Raw genomic sequence first — 24,573 nt, forward strand, 5'->3', positions numbered from 1 at the left:
CTGTTAAGCTGTGTTGTTTCATATACATATGTCAGTACCTCCTGTACCATCCCACATTACACTGTGCAATCTGTTCAGCTGTGTTGTTTCATATACATATGTCAGTACCTCCTGTACCATCCCACATTACACTGTGTAACCTGTTCAGCTGTGTTGTTTCATATACATATGTCAGTACCTCCTGTACCATCTCACATTACACTGTGTATATCAGCTGTGTTGCTGCAATCACTGTTAAGATTCACCATATGTGATCTCTGTGGTTAAAGTTAGATAAACAGGCACTTCACTGTATCTGTAGTTTCTTGGGAAATTAAGTGATTTTGTCAGTGTACTGTACTATACTGTAGTGAGAGTTATGTTAGTATTATAGGTTCATAGGTTCATAGATTAGTACTAAGCTAACTGCCCTTGCGAGCCATTTTAAGCCTAGCCAATTAACCCTTGTGAGACTCAAACCCTGCACCTTGTGCTTGCAAGGCAAACACCTTAACCATTAGGCCACCCTGTTAGTTTTTAGTTGTACCTTTTAGTTAGATTAAAACTATTAGATGTACATTTTTCATTGTGGGTCAAATTTGTCTGTAATAACATATTCCAATTGATTATTTTGGCACATGTTTTATTTTTGTTTTGTTTTAGTTGTTTTTCTTTTTATAGTTACATTTCATTTCCAGAGCTTTGATGAAGAGTTATTTTTGTAGGGTTGTGTGGGCACATCTTTGTATGTACAGTGTGTGAGGGCATTTTTTTTTTATTTTTAATGTAAATTGGTTTGAGTTATGGCAGCTGGTGACACTGGAGGAGTGCTAATACTTGATATTCTTCATCTTTCACTGTTGCACTCTTGACTTGTGGGATTTCCTGCTGTAGAAGTCCTTGGCTGGCCCGAATATCAGAGTAAAAATCTCCCTCCTCCTAAGGCTAGTGGCTGTCCTATCTGACGTCAGTATGCTTGGGAATAAAGGGAGCCAGACGATGCCATGGCATCAGTCTTTTCTTACCATCAGAGCCTGAAGCAGTGTTTCAGTGCTTCATTCTGTCCACACCAGAGGGAAGTCATCTGAAAGCCAAGTACCCCATTGGTGAACTCTTTTTCTTGTTTTAACCCATGTCAGATAAGGTTAACAATTGTCTCCACTGTGGTAAGCAAATCCCACATTGAGACTTTCATACTTTGTCTGTCACCTGTGTAGGCCCTGATCATGAAGTCCCTCATTGCTGTTTTTGCACCCATTTCAACTCTAGGACTAACAGGCATAGGGCCAAAATCTTAGCTAGGCATCTTAGTCTGCCTACTACCTAACATCGTCCAATGGCATCCGCCAGTCTTCCTGAGGTTGAGTTGTCTAAGCATAGGAAGGACAAGGAAAAAAGACCCAAGCTTAGGGCCTCGGATGACAACCGTTCACTGTCTGCTAGTACCCCAAGGCTTGTTATTGCTGAGGAAGGCAAGGCACTTTCATAGCCCCCTTCTACGACCGAGGTGGTGGTGCAGGACTCAGTTGAGACCCATACAGAGTCCAACATGACATTGGGTTCTTCAGCTTCTACACAGGCCTTGACTTTCAGTTCGTCGGTCGATTCCTGCGTCATTCAGCAGAACTCAGCTTCTGATGAACGATCTTGTACCAGTGATGTTCGTTTGAGGTGTCAGCCTGCATCAGTTCTTCTTTGCAAAGAGACTGGCGTCAGGATTATTTATTACTATTATTATTTATTTATTTACATTTGTTTACTGGGAAATTCCACTGGACACAGGTCCTTTTTCAGTGGAGACCCAGGGAGAAATGCTCCACAGTACAATAAATGAGCAGCAGAATACATGAAGAACAATTGAATATACATGCAGTAGCAAATGATACATACTGCAGCAAACATTAGCTATACATATAATATGAAACCTAGTAATGAACAGATATACCAATATCTAGCTAAAGGCTAAGAATAAAGGTAGTATATATATATATATATATATATATATATATATATATATATATATATATACAGGTAGTACTAAGCTCAAACAGATACTGTTCTAAACTCATATACCTAAGTGTTATATACAAATATTGCACTAAACTCACGCAGATGTAAAGCAAGATTGAAGACATACATAGGCCCATGACCAGAGCTCCCTTTAAGAAGGGTTCTACCTCAGGTTCTATACCTAGGCCTTCCGGCTCCCATGCACAAGGATATCAGCAAGACCTGGTCAGGTTAGCTGAGGACCTTATCTCCATAGTCAGAACAAGGCAACCCCCTTTAGAGTCTTCCCCAGGCAAAAGGAAGAGGGATCCTACCCCTGAAATGTTCTATGAACCTCCTGTTTCAGATGAGGATTCTGACCAGGAGGAGTCTGTCTTTGAGGAGGGTCCTTCCTTACTTCTTTTGAAGATTCAGATTCTGAAGAGAATCTGGCTTCAGCTTTGCCTCCTGAGGACATCACTTTTGGGGAAACATTCCATGCCATGAGGGAACATTTCTAGTGGGAGGCACAAGAATACTCACAATCGAAAAGAGGGTTAGAGAGTTCCTTGACCTCCCTGAACACAAACCTTTGGCTATTCCTCCTGTTTTGAAGGTGGTAGAGGATGTTTTATGGCTTCTTCCCTGAATCCAGATTTTCCACCTCCAGCCCCTCGAAAACCAGACAGGTTTTGCAGAGTGCTGGTCTCACATAAGTACCTCTTCAAAAATCCCTCTGCTGATCCAGAGGTTGTCACTCCAGGACCCTAGGGAGGAAGAGCCAGCTCTTTAAAAACCCTCTACCTGCTGACAAAGAAAACAGGACCCTTGATAGGTTTTGGTAAAAAAGCCTAAACTTCTGCTACCTGGCCATGAGGGCCCTTAACTTAACCAGTTTCATATGGTAAAATACCAACAAACTGTATGAGATCAAATGAAGCAAAAGATATCCTCCCAGAAGGACAAGAACATTACAAAGGAATTGTTGTACCTTTGCCAGTCCAGTTCCCAGGTGACTAGACACTCATTACACTGCGGCTATGATGCTATGGAGGCATGCAGCTGAGCTGCACTGTCTGGTTCAGTCATTGGAAGGCATGCTTGCTTGGCTTAGGTAGCAGACCCTACCGGACCATGTCAAATCCAACCTTCTGGATGCACTCCTGGATAAGGACTTCCTCTTTGGACCAAAAGCTGAGGCTGTGCTCAGAAAGATGGAAGATAAGGCAAAATTTATGCAGACTGCCAAAGACTTCCTCCAAGTTCAGCCTCCTAGATTTAGTAGGAATTTTCCCAGTAAACATCCATTGTTTCCCTCTCAATGAAAAAGCAGGCAAAGGAAACCCTGGAAAGGCCTCAAAGGCAGCATCATTCACAAAGGCCCAGGCAGTGGTCTTCTGAAATCCCCAGGCAGGGGAGTGCTAAGCCACAGGGCCCTGGCATAGAGCAGCAATGTCTCTTCCATTCCTCTCCCTACCCCCAACCACCATCTCTAGGAAAGATAGGAGGAAGACTAGGAGGAAGGCAATCCCTTGTTCAAAGAAAATTGGTCCCTCACTACTTCAGACAAGTGGGTTCTGAATGTTATCTCAAATTGTTACAGGCTCACACTCAAAGAGCCACTGAGATACTCAGGTTACCCATATATTCCACAAAATCAAAGAGCAGAGGCTCTTTCTCAGATTCACAACCTATGCTCACAGGGCTCAGTGGAACCAGTACCATAACACCAAATAGGGAAGGATTCTATTCCAGGCCATTCCTAGTTCCCAGAAAGGAAGGCTGTTGACACCCTAGTCTAGACCTGTCCACCACCCACAATCAGTCTCTGCTGGTACCAAAATCCATAATGTTGATTCTTCAAAAACTTCTTATGATAGCCCCTCAGGCCTTAATGGACACCTTAGACCTAGAAGATGCTTACCTGCATATTCCTACAGAGGAATCTTGCAGACTTTTTCTATGTTTCAGAGCAGGTACCAGTCACTTTCAATTCTCTGCACTGCCCTTTGGCTTATCTACTATTTCCAGGGTCTTCACAAAGTGTTTAGCCCGTGATCACCTTCTGCAGAAAAAAAAACAGATTCAAATTTACCCCTATCTACATGACTGCCTTATTCAAGCCATGGGTTGGTCAAAGCTCCTGAAAGATCTGGCCTTCACTCGGTACCTCTTCACCTCTTTGGGGTTCACCATAAATCTTTGCAAGTCCAGCACAGACTCATCGACCAGGATAGTTTTCCTGGGGGCTCTTCTGGATTCCTCCGTTCCAAAACATTATGCAGAGACAATGCCTCTCAGCCAGAGAATTCCTGAGAGCAGTAGGCTACCTGGCATCTTGTATCCTCATGATCCCTCTGGCCAGGCTACATGTGAGGAAGCTCCAGTGTTACTCAAAAATATGTGGTGTCAGCGCTCACAGTCCTTGGAGTCAGAAATTCCACTGATCCCTTGCCTCAAAGTGGAATTTGCATGGTTGATATGGGCATGTGCCCAGAACCTGGGTCTTCCCTCCCTTCAGGTTCACCCTCAGGGCCAAACTTTATCCACAGATACTTCAGAGGCATCCTGGGGGGCTCATTTCCAACACCTTCAATCCCAAGACAGATGGGAAATTCAGCTCAGAGACAAGCACATAAATTGGAAAGAACTGATGGCAGTTCAAAAGGGCCTAGTTGCTTTCAAAGAAATATGGAAACCAGGAGTCTTGTAAGTCAAAACAGACAGCACCACAGTCATATGGTATATAAACAAACAAGGAGGCACTCACTCTTACCGTCTATGTTGACTAGCTGTGCAGGTCTGGGAGACAGCTCTGGGGTTGCACCTCATAGTGCAGTACCTTACAGTTGCTCAAAACACTCTAGCAGATCATCTCAGCAGAAACTTTATGGATCCCCACAAGTGGCGTCTGCATTGGGGAAACATTTCTCAGCATTGTCCAGAAATGGGGATCCCTGCAGATATACCTGTTTGCCACCAAAGAAAATGCTCAACTAAAAAGATTCTGTTCCAGGAACAAACTACCCACAGTCTGGAGGACAGATGCTTTCTCCTAGCTTTAGCACCACCTTTTCTATTATCCATTTCCTTCCCTGCCTCGTCTTCCTTGGGTCCTGCTAAAAATCAGGGTATAAGGCCCAAGGTTCATCCTGATAGCCCCAGACTGGCCCAGGCTGCACTGGATACTCTGCTACTAAGTTTAACCAACAAAAATCAATGGCAGTTACCTCAGAAAGTTGACCTTCTGATTCAGGGCAAGGGAAGGTTTGTGCATCCCAGCATATAGGCTGTCAGACTCTCAGCTTGAATAATCTTCCTTCAAAATTCACACCTATGCCAAGTCAGCCCACCTCTCTATTCTTCCTCCTATCTTTTCCCACCCCCTGCTGAAACAATTCCTCAGTGGAGTGATTCACATCAGACCTCCTAGGAGAGAACCCACACCTCCATGGGACCTCAGTTTTGTACACTACCCCCTTTTGAACCGGCAGCTTCTGCTGAATTAAAGTTCTTAACTTGGAAGACTGCCATTTTACTAGCTATCACATAAGCTAGGAGGGTCTCTGAGCTGCACGCTGTCATGGCAGTGGATCCATTTCTCATATTCCACCCAATCAGAGTATCATTTAGGACTAATCCATCCATTATGCCCATGGTGGTCATGGACACATGCTTGAATCAGGATATAGGTTCATAGGTTCATACTAGGCTATTTGCCCTAGGGCATTTATAAGCCTAGCCAGAATGTGTTTGGCTTTCGCCACCCATTTTAAATTTATTTTGCTATGCCCTTTTTCGAGGTTAGTATACTGCGCCTCTGTCTAACAGTGACACAGAAGTGATACCCAGGGTAAACCTACGATCTCCCATCCACTCATCAAGATTCCTCTTGAATAGAGTCAATGAGGGACTCTGCCTAACCTGGACTGGGATTTTATTCCAGAGTGAAGGGAGCCTCTGGGTTATGAATCTGTCCCTCCAGCATGTCCTATTTATTTCAGTGCTGAGGTTCAAATCTCTCGAGCGCGTAGCTCGATGGGATTTGGATTTTCTGAGGTGCAGCATGTCCATTAATTCCGGGTTGGACATGGCTTTATCGTCAGGCACAGATCACCTCTGAACAGGTGGTATGCCACTGAGTAGAGCTGGAGTTTCTTTAACCGGGCAGCATATGGCATCTGTTTGAGCCCTTTGATCCTCTTGGTGAGGTACTTTTGGGGTCTTTCCAGTTGCTGCAGGTGTCTGGTAAGGTACATCCCAAAAGGGGCATTGTACTCAATTATGGGCCTGATGAGGGATGAGTAAAGAGGCACGATGACCTCCCCTGATCTAGATGTGAATCCCTTCATGATTAGGTGGGCTATATAAAATGTTTTTCTAACCACTTTGGCCACGTGGTTGTCAAATGAGAGATTGCTATCAACTTGGGTCCCCAGGTCCCTAATTACTTCTTCTGTACTTAATGGATTACCACCTATGTGGTAATTTGTGGGCACTTTGTTTTTGCCAAAGGGATGACTATACACTTTTTGGCATTTAGCTTGAGGCCATGGCTCTGGCACCAGTTGTCTGTTTCTATGAGGCCCTTTTGGAGGATGCTTGTGTCGGCTGGAGAGTCGATTATGGCGCCCAGTTTGCAGTCATCTGCGAACTTGGTCAGCCACAGTCCTTCCGTGTTGGCCTGTACCTCCGAGAAATATATACCGAACAAGAGAGGTCCCAGGACTGAGCCTTGTGGGACACCACTTGTAACTGGTTTGGAGTCTGATATGGCTCCAGCAATTCTAACCATGTGGGTTCTGTCCTTGAGCCAGTTTGCAATCCATCTAGTGACATAGAGGTTTATATTTAAGCTGGTGAGCTTATCTATAATGCCCGAGTGGGGTATTGTATCAAAGGCTTTTGCGAGGTCCAGGTAGGCTGTGTGGACCACCTTCCCCTCGTCAATGGCCTTGGTGACTGTTTCAAAGAAATCAACCAGGTTTAAGAGGCAGGATCTGCCCTTAACAAAGCCGAACTGGGTAGGATCCAGTGTCTGTAGGTCCCCAATATCTTTATTTATGAGGTCCATGATGATCCTTTCCATAGCTTTGCAGACCAAGCTAGTCAGGCTTATGGGGCGATAGTTTCCAGGATCCGTTGAGGCACCACCTTTATGGAGAGGGACCACTGTTGCTGTACGCCACTCTTTGGGCACATATCCTGTAGTAAGGCTGAGATTGAACAGTAGTTTTATGTTTGGGTTTAGCTCTTCTTGGAGTTCATGTAGGACGCAGCCCGGGACACCGTCTGGTCCCATTGATGCTGTGTTTTTTGCTTTGGAGAGGGCGGCTCTTACCTGAGCATCTGAGATGTCAGGGGGGCAGCACTCTGCTGGGATAGATATTTGCCCTTTTGGTGTGGAGTGGGGGAGAAGTTTGCGCTGAACCTGTCAGCTAGGATGTTGGCAATGTCTGTGGGTTCAGTGTATTTTTTGTCATTTTGGACTAATTCTGAGCATATCTGGGAATTACCACCCAGGTTCCTAACATAACTAAAGAAGGCCTTGTGATTATCCTTAGTGTCCTGTGCAATTTATCTCTCGAAGCTGGCCTTAGACAATTTTATGAGTGCCCGTAGTTTTTTGCTAATACTGATCAGTGATGCCTTCCCTTTTTGGGATTTTGCTCTACCATTTAGTAGCTTCCTCCTTCTATTGTATAGTTTGTTTATGGCTGGGGTCCACCAGACAGGACGTCTGCCTTTGGAGGATTGGGTCTTGGTTTTATTTGGGATCACATGATCCATGCATTCCTGAAGGTGTTCATAGAATGCGTTTATAAAGGATTCTGCGGTCTGGGCCGTATTTTCCACAGGCCCGGGGCTTTGAAGGATTCCACCTCGGTTTTGAGGAGTGTGAAATTTGCTTTAGAGAAGTTTTTCACTGTGGTTTTCTGGGCAGGGGTGGGGTCGGGATGTGAATATCCAGTGAGATTAGTTTATGGTCTGATCTTACCAGTGAGGGATACACTTCTGGTCTGGAGCATAGAGTCCCCATGTTGGTGATAATCAGGTCCAGTATGTTTTCCCCTCTTGTGGGAGTGGTAACAAGTTGTTCCATAGCATTTGAGTTTATAAATTCTAGGAACCTTTGGGCTAGGGTGTTGGAGCTAGAGTAATGCTCCCAGTCTATGTTTGGGTAGTTGAAGTCACCCAATATAATGGTGTTTGGAGAGACCTTCATATTTTCCAGTGTTCTCAGGAAGGCCGAGTTGGTATATACTTGCCCACTTTCTTCTCAATTCTCAGAACCAGGGGGAGCGAATCCTTCACTCTTTGGATGTACACAGACAGCTCTGCTACTATCTGGACAGACTAAATCTTTCAGAAAATCTGACCAACTCTTTGTGTCTTTGCCACTGGCTCTGAAGGGAAACCAATTTTCAAATAGACTACCTAAAAGTGGATCGCCCATTGTATTTCCTTTTGTTACACCCATCATGGCAAGAAGCATCCTGAAACTGTAAGGACTCTCTGCTAGGGCCACATCTACCTCTGTTGCCTTCCTAAAGGCGTACCTACCAAAGACATTTTGGAAGCTGCTACCTGGGCGTCTGTGCATATCTTTACCAAACACTACCACTTATCAGCCTTCTCCAAGTCTAGAGCAGGATTTGCCACTGCCATTCTGCAGGGCATCCTCTCTCCTCCATAATCTTCCTTCCACCCTCATCTCAGCTTTGGGAATCATCCCACAAATCAGGGCTGCAATAGTGAAACACAAAGAACATAGTACAGTTGTGTGCACTTAACCATAAATGTAGATGTTAGAGTGCATTCCCTGTTGCAGTCTTCTTTCCCTCCCTCCCTCTCCCCTTTGCCTACAGTAGTAATCTGCTTCTGTCTTCTTCACTAACCAGAGGACCCCCTGGGTGCTTTCCCTGCTGTGCCCATTTTCTGCTTTTGATCCTTGCTTATGGTTCATCCTGGAGGCTCTTACCTTCTAGGGAGCAAGAAAAAACTGATGTCATGGTGTCTGCTGGCACCCTTTATACCCAAGCATACTGACATCTGATAGGGCATCCGCCAGCATTAGGAGGGGGGAGACTTTTACTCTGGTAGTTACGCTGGCCAAGGGCTTCCACAGCAGGAGATCTCAGAAGTCAGGATTGCATTAGTGAATACACTCGAACATCTACATTTATGGGAAGTGCGCACAACTGTACTTTTGATGACGTGGGGGGAGTAGGTAGTAGGTGCTTGATGACATGGGTAGAAAAGTATTTATACTTCAGGCTTCAGTGTGGGTATACACATAGACAATATGTGTATTATTAGCACTATGCTAGAAAATGTGAACATATGCATATAAAATTAGCAACTGTTGCTGAAACATGAGGATACCGAATTTCTCAAATGTGGCTCTTGGATTCTAGGTTGCCCTCAGATGACACAAAGGTTAAAGCAACTTACTACAAGTTAACACAATCTATTCAGGTTGCTAGCATATAATGGCTGTGACCTCCAGTTGCATATTGCTTGACCAAGTAAGCCAGTTAATCTATATATTATTGAAAAATCACCTTGTATCCAGACATTGTGCTTGATGGATAATTTTCATCTGCCAAAATCTGTCCCCGGGATTCAATAAAGCCTACACTAAGTGTACACTGATCTAAGTGAATAGACAACACAGACATAACTCACACTTTCTTCCTTCTAATTTTAGTTTTCCTACTGATATTCTGGTAGCCTTAAATATTGACAGGGATTCATAAAGGTTACCACAAAGTGCAGACTACATGTACACTTAGTGTGATCTTTCTGAGTGACTAGAAAGTACAAAAAATGTGGTAGGGATGTTCTTGAATACATATCGTGTACACTTAGTGTAGGCATTACTGAATCTGGCCCTGTGTATATTTTAAGTACTATGTTTCCTAAAGTAGATACACATAAGATAGGCTAATAGTTCTAAGAAGGGCAGAACTTACATATGAGATACTGTAATATATATATATATATATATATATATATATATATATATATATATATATATATATATATATATATATATTGTATACGTTACAAAGACATGCATTTGGATCGTTTCTCCCTGGGCTTCCGCTGAAAATTGGCTTCATTCCAAGTCAGAATTTCCCGGTAAACAAGTGTTAAATAAATAAATAAATAAGTGGAAGCTGTGGAAACAGTGTGCAGTTTCCAGTTGACGCTATGAGTAAAGGGTATGACCGATGCCTTTAAGTACCACAGATGAGTGAACAGTATGCGGAATGGCATTTCTTGAAGGACCAGTGTAACACATCACAGGAGACGGAGTTAAAATGGGTGTTAGGAAGCACATTTTTTCCAAAAAAGGATAATTTGAACATTAAAAAAAGCGTGTTGGGAAAAGTGGTAAAGATGAAGAGAGCTTGTGTTTAATAGATTCATGCTTTTAATAACAGCAAAGGACATAGTAAAAGGATCTCCTGAAACCAAGTCTATAGGCAGACCAGCTAGGTCTATGAATTGTCTTAAGTTGAAAAGGTTGTTTTTTATAGTTTATGTTAATGTTAAAACACCAGAGTACACCAGAGTAAAAAAACAGTGATAGTTAGAGCATTGTAATATGTTGCGATACTAAATAACACTGGTAGCATAATAGAAAGTGCATTAACTTAATGGAAACATTTTATGGTGTTGGATTTTGGGGTGAGCAAGAAGTTGGCCATTTTAAGATATTGGGCCAGATTCAAAAATAGTTGCTCTCAGTGCAAGTCTGCCCCGATTCCGAAAGATCTGCTCTCTCTGTAAGTGACTTACTTCAGTATAAGGCCCATCTGTAAACAAGCTTACACCAGGGCCATATTCCAAAACACCTGCTGTCAGTGTGGTCACTTGCACTGAGAACGAGTCTTTTGGAGTGTGGCCTGAGCTGGTTCTCCCAAAAGTGACATGTTCTCTCAGAAACACACACTGTAGTTACTGTAACCAAATACTGTGCAGACGAATCTAGGTTAAGCCGGAAAACACTGATATCATGGCCATGAGATGCATTAAACTGGATTTTTCTTATTCTCTTGTGTATTTTTCAGCTTTCTGCAACCCAAAAGAGGATCTACTGTGTCCAGTGCTGTGGGTCACTAAATGGGTGGACTATTCCAACAAATATGGCTTTGGATATCAGCTCTCTGGTAACATCACTGGAGTCCTGCTTAATGACAGCACCCACATTGCCCTGTACCCACAACTGCAGTAAGTACTACCTGACATTTTGCACACCATTTTAAAATGAAAATGCAATCCGGTGTCAGCGTGATAATTACAGTAATATGTTCACAGATACTGCTCCAGACAATAATACCTTAATGGAGCCCCTGCAGAAGAGAAGCTGATACTGTAGAATTCCTCCCCATTACAAAGATAAAAGAAATCCTAGCACTTAATAGCTCTATAAATATCATCCTGCAGTCAGCAGATCTGTCTTCTTTCAAATGTCTGAATAAGTTAGCCTGTTTGAGCAAAGCTTTACTTGTGCTTGTGGTGTGTGTTTCTGTCCTGTGACCTTGTTGTAATTGTTTTGCAGGATGGTCTGTTACACAACAGAGATAGAAGAAAGCTGGTGGTTTCCAAGGAAGGATGTTCCCAGCCCACTCTCTGTGAAGATGGGTATTCTACGGTTCTTTGCCGAATACATGAAACACAAACTTCTTGAGGTATGAATATGAAATTAAAAAATGACCTCACTGATTTCATTGCTGTTTTGACCTGCTTCTTCTGTTGTTTTGGATGTGTTTAGTAAAAATGGTAGGCTGTTGTGAAAGACTTCCATATCTTTCCTGGCTAAGCAGTTTAGAAAGAGAAAGGTTGTTTCAGTAATGACCTTTCAGTTAAAGACTATTGAAAAATAATACTTCAGCAGGCCCTTTGCATTGGTTCCCCCTCTACAAAAATTGTTTAAGGTTTTGTTGAAACACCATTTGGTCCGGGTTTAAAGACTCGTTTTTTCTTAACTTGAATTATCATTTGTAACATAAGCAAACTTGCATTTATATAAAAGTAATCCAACCACATATAACAAAGATTATATGATATATAACAATATATGTGCTGTATAATCTAAGTAATATAATATAAATTAATTCCTGCCTTCTCTTAAACCTCATTCTTCTTCGAAAACATTTTTCTGAATGTATTGTTCCCACAATTTCCATGTTTTTATTAATTTACTCCTACCTTTTTGGAAGGATCCCACCTCCTGTTCATTAATCTCTGATACAATATTCACTTCAATTACAGTTAGTTTAGGTTTTGATTTCCATTTTCTAGTAATTGTTTTTTTTGGCAGCCACCAGAATTAAACTTATCAAGGGTTTACTGTATCTAGGCAGTTCAGATCCTGTATCCCAATTTAAAAAAAAATCATTTCCTTAGTTACAGTCATTTGCTTGCCCAGTATATCTGACAGAGTACTCTGTAGGGAATTTTTTAAAATCCGCCAACTCATTACACTCCCAAAACATATGTTCCTAGTCACCTTGTTCTTCCCTGTCACACCTCCAACATTTGCCATCTACCTGAGAAAAATTCTTTAGAGCCTGCTTAGGGTATAAAGCCATCTATGTAAACACTTCCAGGCAAAAATCTCGAATCTTCCAGATATTGTTAGATGTTTGGGAGCCATACATAAGTCTCCCCATTGTTTCTTTGTAAATTGCATATCTAATCTCTCTTCCCAATATTTTCTGACCTCTTCTGATTGATTCCTATAGTTATCATGCAATATTTGATATGCCCTACTAATTATCCTCTTTTTAACAGCAGCTTCTGTTCTAGATTCAGTTAAAAAACCCAACCAGTGTAGGCCTTTCATTCAGGATTCCCCTGTCCTTTCTGTTTGTCTGTACTCTGATATCAGTCCCTGTAAGGGAAGGCAATCACTAGCCTGCAATCCAAATAAATGTCTTCTTGGCCTCTTCCCATGCTATTATCTTTCCTTCTCTAATTATTTGTTCCCAGTGCCTTGATTCCTTTGCCAGCTACCTCTAGTACATTCCAGCCCCTTTTGTCTATTCTGTGTACCCTCTAATTGCAGTCATCCCTATCAGCAGAATCTCTTTTCTCCATTCCTGTGTTTGCTTAGTTCTTAGTATACTTTCTGCTACTTTATGAATATAATATTCTGTATGACTGCTATTCTCCTTAAGGATCTGTGTCCAAAATCCCGTTCTTTCTTTATTTCCTGAATTACCTCCCTGCATCATCATTATGCCTTTCTGTTCTGAATTGTGGCCTTCTGCTTCTGTTATGTATATGAGCCTTAACTGTGTAGCTCTGAAGTATCCCTTCAAATCAGGTAATCCTAAACCTCCTTATTCTGTTGGGAGGATCAACTTTTCCCACTTGACTCTTGCCCTGTTCCCCTCCCAAATAAAATCTTTCAACTTTTTATTAATTACTATCCAGAGCTCCTCCACTGGTTGATAAAAATATGTCTAATCTGTGTATAAAACTAAAGGGACTAAAAACATTTTTACTGCTTATATCTTGGTATCCATGTCCATAGGGAAGAGCTTCCAGTTTCTCAGTTTTTCTATTATCTTTTGTTTAGTCTCTTGCTACATATCCTTAGCTGCCATAACCAAATCTGTTTTAATCCATACTCCTAACTACTTTTTATCATGTGCTCATTAATATGAGTATTGCTGAACCAATTTATGTGTGGGTACAATGTTTATAGCTATAGCGTTTGTTTTATTTTCATTAATTTTATAAACCCCAAGAAACTGGAACTGTCTCAGAGTATTCCACAACATTGAGATGTTTTTTTCTGGTTCCATCAGGTACAAAATAATATTATTTGCAAATAACCCCAACTTTTTTTGAACACCGTACCAATTATATCCTTGAATTTCTGAGTCCCTTATTTTTTTTGCCAGTGATTCAGAATATAATACAATTAGCAAAAGGGAAAGAAGACACTGCTGCCTGGTTCCTCTGTTCAGACACAACTTAGAGTAGAACCTTGACTTACGGGTCTTTGACTAATATGTCATTGCTGAGATGGCAGTTACTGCCTTGGAAATGTGTTGTGATATCTGCCACTACCATTTTTTGGTTGCTCTTTTCTTTCTCACCGCAATAATAATGCAGTAATATTTATGTTATATGTTGGCCAGCTTGTTAAAATAAATCAAATGTATATGCTGGGAAAGAGGATAGAGTTCTGTCTATAATAACTAGTAAGCCTGCTTTTGAAACAAACCTTGGTCATTTTGGGGCCAGCCATGATAGGTAGAGCTAAGCACAGCTTAGGAGGTATATTCAAACTCTGTTTCATAGAAGTAGAATCCCTCTCTCTTTAATAGAGGCTGAAGGCAACATGTAGCTTCAAGACCTTTTGGGAAAGATACAGAGTGTAGTGCATACTGCATTATCAGGGTGTAGTGCATACTGCATTATCAGGGTGTAGTGCATACTGCATTATCAGGGTGTAGTGCATACTGCATTATCAGGGTGTAATGCATACTGCATTATCAGGGTGTAGTGCATACTGCATTATCAGGGTGTAGTGCATACTGCATTATCAGGGTGTAGTGCATACTGCATTATCAGGGTGTAGTGCATACTGCATTATCAGGGTGTAGTGCATACTGCATTATCAGGGTGTAGTGCATACTGCATTATCAGGGTGTAGTGCATACTGCATTATCAGGGTGTAATGCATACTGCATTATCAGGGTGTAGTGCATACTGCATTATCAGGGTGTAGTGCATACTGCATTATCAGGGTGTAATGCATACTGCATTATCAGGGTGTAGTGCATACTGCATTATCAGGGTGTAGTGCATACTGCATTATCAGGGTGTAGTGCATACTGCATTATCAGGGTGTAGTGCATACTGCATTATCAGGGTGTAGTGCATACTGCATTATCAGGGTGTAGTGCATACTGCATTATCAGGGTGTAGTGCATACTGCATTATCAGGGTGTAATGCATACTGCATTATCAGGGTGTAGTGCATACTGCATTATCAGGGTGTAGTGCATACTGCATTATCAGGGTGTAGTGCATACTGCATTATCAGGGTGTAGTGCATACTGCATTATCAGGGTGTAGTGCATACTGCATTATCTAGGATGAGAGAAATAAAAACAGGGGAGCAAAGCCTGCCTTCTGAGCATTGGCCTGACCAAATGCCATCATCCCATCACAGAGAAGGCCACCTAACTTCTACATGACTCTGATCTACATGTGAGGACAGCTACCAAATAGCTGCTAGGGCTACTTTCCCCAGAAGGTGGAAGTTTCTGCTTCCATTGAGGCACTCCATAGGAAGCCCTCATTGTACCTGAAGTACTTTAACAGCAGCATATAGTAGAAGAGATGAGAAGTGTGGCGTGCAGCCACAATCATAAAAATGAAAGCAAACAATCAACAGATAAACAATCAAAAGGAGGCCTTACATGGAGAAGAAGGAACAACATTTTGCTTTCTGTGTTCTTACATACAATATCTGCAGTTTTGCAAAAGTGAGAGTGAAGCCATGCACCATTGCAACAGTATCCACTTAGAACTGGGCTAAATCCATTGTTTATCTACTAGATCATCATCACATTAGGATGCATTTAACTAGGTATTGTGCTGGCTTTACAGTAATATCATTTACCAAATATACCAAAACCCAGCTCAGCATACAGCTGGTCAGAAGACAAGGTACTTTCCACCCTTCCTCTAGTCCTTGTGTAGCATCTACAGCTGTTTCCACGTGTTTCCAGACAATTACTTGTGTTGCACACCAATAATTAAATTCCATCTGATCATTTTCCCTCCTATCCCACTTAGCCTTAACTTACCATAAACGGTAATCACTGTAGACTGCAATTTCTTCCAGCACTGAGTTATGGTAGCCTTTTACCTACCATCATAACTATAAACCAGCTAAATAGGCTTTTCTCTTTAGTCCCTCCAACTAGACATCTAGCTAGAAGTGCTTACTAGTTAGGACAATAGTAGAATTGAAACTCTACAGAGTATATCTCCGTAATTTGGAACTACGTCCATGACAGACTTCCCCAACAAAAAAGCTAGAAGCACAGCTCAGTTAAAAAAAGACAGTTCTAAAATGAGCAAAGTGCTGGATAATCAATTAATAGTACCGAAATGTCATGCAATCTCAAGCTGAACCTATTTTTTTTTGTCACTTTGCTTGGGATATTTCTGTTTTGTTATTTCTGAGGAGAGAAGCCTTCTTAAACAGAGGTATTCTTTTTGCTGCTATATTAATACCCAGGCATTCATTGTTATTATCACTGCAGTTTAGTTCCTCTTATGTCTTTAGTTCTAGTATGTAAACCTAGCTTAGGCAACAGCTCACATAACTGTCTGGTTCATTGTTTAAAATTCAGTTAGTAAGAAATAGTAAAAAGGAAAAGTCAATAACATTTTGCAGTTACTGTCAGGTTCAAAAGTGATAAGTTACCTTAACTGGAATGAAGTTTCTAACATTTCATGGTGACTTTTAGGTTAATCAGTGTTGGCAAGTTACCTTAAATGGAAGAAAGTTTGTAACATTTCACAGTGCCTCCGAAGTTCAGCAGTGTTTGTAAGTTATCTCAACTAGAAGGAAGTTCATAACATTTCATGATAACTTTCAGGTTCAGCAGTGGCGGTAAAATACTTTCTGTGAAATTAATTCTGGCTTCTCATCTTGCCACTTAAAAGCAGTTAGATGAGTTATGACCCTAAAACGTGCATTTGTGGTGTGCAGTACATGACCCATAATGGCGCATCACAGGATACACACATGCATTGTGTGCGCTTCCTAGGAAGAGATAACATTAGCAAATAAATACAAATACCTAGCATTCATTTGTTGCAGTTTTAGGACAGAATATGGAGTTCTGAATAATTTTAAATTATTTCAAACAATGCTCTATCAACAGAGAGAACATAAGGAGCTGTTGGTAGTGGCTGGAAGGGTGATAGTTTAGTACTGGGTTAAAGAAATATTATTTTAGTGAGAAAAAGTGAAAGAATGCATTGCCAGAGGCAGCTGTATGGGTTAAGTCACCAAAAACAGTCAAGGATGCCTAGGAGGAGAGGACGGAGTAGGGGAAGTGCAGCTGTGACACAGTGATATATCTGGTAGACCACTTTTTTTCTTAGTATCTTCATCTATTTATGTGTAAAAGCAGAAGCTCATAGTTGAAGTATGGCCAAAGCCAGACAGCTTTTGTTTTTACATTTATATTTAAGCTCCTGTCTTTCCAGCCACCTTTATGATAGCTGACTCCATTATATCCAGACATACCTGGTTACCAGCAGAAATTATCTGTTTCATGTCTGGGGTAGAACTGTTTTGTTGTTCAACTCCTTTTCAAATAAGATGGTGTTTTGTTATCCAGTGACTGTCATCAGGTCTTACAATGGGCTGTCTTGTCAGAGGAGATGTCCTTGCCATATGGGCTCTTTGTCTGTTTGTAAGCAACCAACATAACACAGGTAAGTGTGGAAGGGTATGTTAGAAGATTTCTGTATTAGTCAGATAAATCACAATATGCAGATTCATATAAAGAGGCAGTAAGCCAGAAGAATAAACAAGATGTTAGAAATGTTGTGCACTAGAAAAATGCATTTAAAATGTGTTAGCTAAAAGCAGTTGCAGATTTTTAAGTTATTTCATAATCAAAATGTTTGATCAAAAGAGAATAGCCAAAGATGTGAGTTAAATAAAATATTTATTATGATGGGAGTTTCACCTCCCATACTGCTAAATAGGGTTCCCCAAAATTTAATTAATAAATTGTAGCATTGCATACAATTCCCCACAGCCATTATCTACCTGTTTCCTTATTTCCAGGCATTTTTTTGCAGATGTTTTATTTTATTTCTCTCTGTAAACCATGACCACAGCACAGAATTTGTGAAATTACCTTACTTTTTGTCATTTCAGGGAGGTAACTTACATGCACCGTCAGAGCTATATCAAAATGTTTGCCTTCTCCATTTTGTGAAGACAGACCAGGCTGTGCTAATGCTGCTTAGCAATGGAACACTGCAGGTAAGAGCACTGAGAGAAAATCATTGTTCTGCCCGATGTATTGATCTGACTTCATTCATCAGTTCTAGCAGCATTTCATCTTCAGTATAGTCAGTTTACTCCTCAATGAAACTTTCAGTTTATTTTTGGAGGTGTTCATAGAGAAGGGTATAATTTACTAAGCAGCAAGGCCTTGCTCCATTTTAAAGCTATAGATCTACTGCTCTGTGAAGTCCTCTGACTCCGATAGCTAAATTAAATTGACTAGATTCATTGTTGGAAAGATGGAGACCTATAAACTGCAAGGAAACATATTACAACAGTAACTGTTAGTGCTGGTAAGTGCTCATTCCACATGAAAGAGGAGGAGATGCTATTTTCCATATAACATTTTGACTTTGTAAACTTAGTGGTATTTTAAGGTAAAGCTGTCATGTGGTAAAATAGGCAAACCACAAACAAGTCCTAGCAGCTGTAGAGTCTTCAAACTTAATTTAATAAAATTCCACAATAAAAATGACTTGAAGCGCTTTTCATTTGACAAGTAGCAAACTTCATCAGAAATAACAACTTTACAGTGAGAATCCTTTAAATAGTCACTTAAACCAAATAAACGCGGGACAATCAACTAATTAATTATTTTAAAAAATTTACCAAAAATATAAGCAATGCATATATAAATATATAGTAATAATTCATTTAACTATATGTTCAAACATAAATACATAGATACATGAATACAAACTAGAATGTTGCTAAACACATTGTGCAAAATACAAACTCTTTATACATTTACACATTGTAACAAATACTTGTATAACCTTTTACCTCTGTACAATCTTAAGTTTAAGGATGCTGCTTTTAGAGCTTGTCTCATCCAGTTTAATTTGCCACTTTAATTCTAATTCCTCAAGTTTGAGAGTAAAAGGACCCCCTCCTATATCATGCTTAACACTGTCAATGGCTAAAAATTTAAAATTGTGGTTCATATTCAAATGAATATGTTTAGCTAGTGCATTGTCAGGCTTGTTACGACTGATAGCATACAAATGTTCATACGTTCTATCTCGGAGTCTACGCTCCGTTTTCCCCACATAGAATGCAGGACAGTGTGTACATCTAGCTAAATAAACAATAATACTTGAATTACAATTAAATATTGCTTGTAATCTATATTTATAACCATTAACAGTAAATGAATTATTCACATCCACATGTTTACAAAAATTGCAGTTTTCACATTTAGTCATACCTACTAATCTAGGGGGGTTAGAATGATGCTTTTCTAATAAATCTTTAAGATTTCTACCACGTTTAAATACTATATTTGGGGAATTACCAAGTTTACCAAACAGTGACTGATTGCATCTAAACAGTTCCCAGTTTTCTTTATTATTTTCACACAAAAACTACTTTGTACACTAAATGTAGTTATAAAACTACAACATAGTGGTTGACCCTTATGTGACACTATATCACTATGTAGAGATGACTCTGGTGTGTCAAGGGTCCCTAAACTGTCAGTGTCAAACCTTCTAATAACCAGGATGGGCTTAGAAGTATGGTTTGCTCTTTTATAATTTACTTCTTCTATTAAGGTACCCAACAAAGATTCTGGGTACCCACGGTGAAGAAACAGTTTTTTCAAAAACATACATTCCTCATGGAAATCTTCATCCTGAGAAGTAATACGTGAAGCCCTAACTAATTGGCCTTTTATAACTGACCTTTTCTGGTGAAAAGGATGACAACTAGAAAAGTGAAGAAACGCATTGGAATAAGTATTTTTCCTAAATATTTTTGCAGTGTAACAGTTCAGAATTTTTGCATTTTACGTCTAACTTTAGTACTGATGCCATATTATATTTAGACATTTAGCTTTCTAAAAATAGAGCACTGAACTGTTACACTGCAAAAATATTTAGGAAAAATACTTATTCCAATGCGTTTCTTCACTTTTCTAGTTGTCATCCTTTTCACCAGAAAAGGTCAATTATAAAAGGCCAATTAGTTAGGGCTTCACATATTACTTCTCAGGATGAAGATTTCCATGAGGAATGTATGTTTTTGAAAAAAACTGTTTCTTCACCGTGAGTACCCAGAATCCTTGTTGGATACCTTAATAGAAGAAGTAAATTATAAAAGAGCAAACCTTACTTTTAAGCCCATCCTGGTTATTAGAAGGTTTGACACTGTCAGTTTAGGGACCCTTGACACACCAGAGTCATCTCTACATACTGAAATAGTGTCACATAAGGGTCAATCACTATGTTGTAGTTTTATAACTACATTTAGTGTACAAAGTAGTTTTTGTGTGAAAATAATAAAGAAAAACTGGGAACTGTTTAGATGCAATCAGTCACTGTTTGGTAAACTTGATAATTCCCCAAATATAGTATTTAAACGTGGTAGAAATCTTAAAGATTTATTAGAAAAGCAGCATTCTAAACCCCCTAGGTTAGTAGATATGACTAAATGTGAGAACTGCAATTTTTGTAAACATGTGGATGTGAATAATTCATTTACTGTTAATGGTTATAAATATAGATTACAAGCAAGATTTAATTGTAATTCAAGTGTTATTTTTTATTTAGCTAGATGTACACACTGTCCTGCATTCTATGTGGGGAAAACTGAGCGTAGACTCAGAGATAGAACGTATGAACATTTGTATGCTATCAGTCGTAACAAGCCTGACAATGCACTAGCTAAACATATTCATTTGAATATGAACCACAATTTTAAAATTTTAGCCATTAACAGTGTTAAGCATTATATATCAGAGGGGGTCCTTTTACTCTCAAACTTGAGGAGTCAGAATTAAAGTGACAAATTAAACTGGATGCATGTAATGTTCCTGGTCTAAATGAGACAAGCTCTATAAGCAGAATCCTTAAACTTAAGAGTTTACAGAGGTAAAAGGTTATACAAGTATTTGTTACAATGTGTAAATGTATAAAGAGTTTGTATTTTGCACAATGTGTTTAGCAACATTCTAGTTTGTATTCATGTATCTATGTATTTATGTTTGAACATATAGTTAAATGAATTATTACTATATATTTATTTATGCATTGCTTATATTTTTGGTATTGTTTTTTTAAATAATTAATTAGTTGATTGTCCGGTGTTTATTTGGTTTAAGTGACTATTTAAAGGATTCTCTGTAGAGTTGTTATTTCTGATGAAGTTTGCTACTTGGCAGACGAAAAGCGCTTCAAGTCATTTTTATTGTGGAATTTTATTAAATTAAGTGTGAAGACTCTACAGCTGCTAGGACTTGTTTGTGGTTTGACTAGTTTCTTGTGCTTCGTTACACTTACATGTGGTAAAATAGGGCCAGTATTTTCACAAACATTACTACATATTCAATGCATCACTTGATTGAAAATCAAACTGTGCCCCCACATTGTTTGAGTGCTGATGATTCATTGGCTACTGTTCCACCAAATTGTCTGACTGCAGATCATTCATTGGCTATTTTGCCCCATGCATTGTCTCAATGCAAATTATCCTTTGGGAATTTGGCCGTTGAAATGCATGCATACGTCTAATTTATTGATTACTACCTTGCACTGGCTGAATGTAGATCACTTGTACCTTATCATACGGATATGTGCTACATCAATGAAAATATTTTCAAGTATCAGTGATGTACATATGTAGCATAATTTATCCTCATGGGTTTTACACTCACAACATGCTTGAAAGATCTTTCCTATGTTTTCTAATCATGCTGGGTGGTGCAAAAACTGAAAAACAGCACCTTTATCCGTGGGTGCATTTTCTTATATTTCAACAGGAAAAGCACTTTTAAAAGTATGATTTCCAGACACTGTTGTCACTGAGGAAAAACAACAAACTTTAATCTGAGTGTTCTCAGTGTAGGAGAAACATAGCTCTCAACCGATCAGAGACAAATCTCAACAGAATCAGGGACAAATCTTCAAATAATCAGGGACAATCAGGGACATTTTTAAATATTTGTACTATTAGCTTGACACATTTGCAGAATAAGAGAATGTGGATTAATACAGATTTTCTGACGTAAAATGTCTATAACTCTGAATTACTATCATTATTTATTAAGGGCAATTCACCACCTTTTCTTCAGCAGTCACCAGTTTTAAGAGGGTTTAAGAGGGACAGACCAACAATCGGAGTCTAAATCAGGGACAGTTGAGAGGTCTGAGGAGAAATGTGTTGCATCCATAGGCTTTAATGGGTGCACTACCAAACATCTGTAAAGGGGCTCCATTACAGTCCATGAACACAACACTCGTTACCCCAAGGTAACCTCACAATAAATGCTAATTTTATTTGGGCTCTCATGTAATAAAAAAAGTTTACAATGATTTTAACTAAAAATGGCCCCAATACATAACTATAGACAACTGTAAAAATGCATTGCTGCGCTTGAATTATCAAATGCCACAATGTGTATCCTAACATCGGAAAATCACTTTAATATGGATATCAGTGGCAGTGCATGTTTGTTAGTACATAAACTTCAACTGTGACATAGGCCTTCAGTTTTAGGGGTAAAATGCATCCTCAGAAAAAAAAATCCTAGGAAGGAGAAGGACACAACAGTAGTCAAGGTTTGCATCTGGCCTATGTAATCCATTTTTGAGACTTAGACCAACTGCAAGGAGTTTATTAAGGACATATTTATTTATTTATTGTCTGTTTTTCAACCAAGTGAGGTGAGCTAGTGCATAACCCTTCCAGGTACTACTCTGTCTACAAAGCAGTATAGACACATCAGAAGCAGTGTTGTTAATTTGAGGTTTCATTTCACCATTGGGTTTGAGAGAGATGGACAGAACCTTAATATTTTGGGCTGTGTGATTAAGTTGGGGGGGGGGACATTAAACTACAGCATAGCAATGTCATCTATGCACTGTGTGCTACAAAAGCTGATGGAATCTTCTTTTATGTCTGGTTTTAGGTGAACTTTTACCATGACCATACCAAGATTATCCTGAGTACCTTTCAAGAGGAATACATACTGACATTCGTAAACACTGAGCGGACAGCCTGCACGTTTAGACTGAGCACGCTCCTGACATATGGTTGCACAGCTGAGCTGCAGGAGCGTATAGAGTATGCTTTCACTGTGCTGGAATACCTGTAGAGCACACCACTCATGGACTTTGGGGGGAGAAAGGTCTAATTACTCCACCAAAACAGGAGAGTCCTACAGGGCAGAAAACATAATCTGGCCCAGATACTCACATTTTAGTGGCAATTCAGGTTGCATTGCCTCCATTAGAGATAGACAGGGAGATAGGCGGAGGGCCAGGATTTTCTGCAGCATTTCTGTGGTTGCTGCAGTGTGGCTTCTAAAATGTGCATCAGGAAGAAATGTCGCTGCAGGAAACTTCATCCTGTAGCATGTTTTTGTTCAAGTACCCAACGACAATGCAGAAAGTTGGAAGCTGTCATCACTGAGCAGATAGAGAACTTAAGGAATGAGAGTCTTAAGGACAACTGGAGCTTAAACCCTTAGATTGTGGAAAACTGGTGCCACTACCACACAGACTCCATTTATGTTAACGCACTTCAGAAGTGATTATAAATGTTCATATGGGACACTGGTTATGTACTCATAGAAAATCTGACTCTGGAGAGGAGCCTTTTAAATGCTTCTTTAGTTGTTTGCTTCACTGTAGTGGCCTTAAAGTCACTGAGCACGAATAATGGAGCAAGTATTGAAAGTAACATGGAATCTGTGTACAGTCACACTGCCACTGAGTAAGAATACCGACACACACTAATAACCAGGGTAAAGACAGAATGTACAGCTTGCTCTCACAGCAGGGAGTATTGTGCCAGAAGGGGTTGGGGTAAACGTTTATGTGAGCTGGTTTCAGAGTTTAAAGGATGGAAATCAACATTGTGTTCCAGTTTTGAGTAAAGATATTTACATTGGCTTGTGCTGGCACTTCACAAGTGTTTGTAACATTCACATTTATTAACACTTCCTCAAAGGGTTGTTACTTTTTTTTTTTCTTGACTTTATAGTTTATAATGCCTTAATGCAGCCATAATAGTACTTAAAGTTGTTCTAACTAGTTCTAATAATTTGCACTGTACCTCTCTCCCTGAAGTCAGAGATATGGAGTAGTAGCTGTCTGGCCTCATTTATCTGTCTTTATAGAAAGCAACTTCCTGAGGTCCAAAGATGTCTTAATGGCAAGCATCATGGTTAAGTTTATGGAAGGATCCTGGTCTTGTGCTCTAACAATAACCTGTCTTACCAACATGTGCACCACTTCCCACTGTAGTCACTATGGTCGAAGTAGTGCAGCTGCAGGAGAAGGTTGATATGAACAGCTAATTGTGCTTCTCCCCTTCTGCCTGTACAGCCATACTGACTGGAACTTATAAGCACTTTTGTGGCTGGGAAGGTGTAAACACCATTACATTGCCAGCAGTGTAACACCTACAGCACTCAAATCATCATTTTTTCCTCTCGCCATCTCAATATTTTCTCCATTAGTCTGCACGTTCCTCTTATGCAGGTAACCTGGTGAACTTAATGATTGTTTGTTTGTGTCTTTCGGCTTTTC

The 24,573-nt window shown here is 39.9% G+C and overlaps 1 protein-coding gene across 1 annotated transcript in view; it reads left to right on the forward strand.

Annotated features, from left to right (window-relative positions):
• PLK5 (polo like kinase 5 (inactive)) overlaps positions 1-23,995 on the forward strand; it is a 74,512-nt gene extending 50,517 nt beyond the window's left edge. The window contains exons 12-15 of the mRNA XM_044053985.1: positions 11,049-11,208; positions 11,540-11,669; positions 17,912-18,019; positions 22,950-23,995. Coding sequence (XP_043909920.1) covers positions 11,049-11,208; positions 11,540-11,669; positions 17,912-18,019; positions 22,950-23,135 — 584 coding nt within the window. The 3' untranslated portion in view covers positions 23,136-23,995. The remainder of the gene's footprint in view (positions 1-11,048; positions 11,209-11,539; positions 11,670-17,911; positions 18,020-22,949) is intronic.
• The last annotated feature ends 578 nt before the right edge of the window (positions 23,996-24,573 follow it).

Source organism: Protopterus annectens, chromosome 13.part0, assembly GCF_019279795.1.
Source record: "Protopterus annectens isolate FY-2018-M chromosome 13.part0, PAN1.0, whole genome shotgun sequence".
NCBI classification, from domain to species: Eukaryota; Metazoa; Chordata; order Ceratodontiformes; family Protopteridae; genus Protopterus; species Protopterus annectens.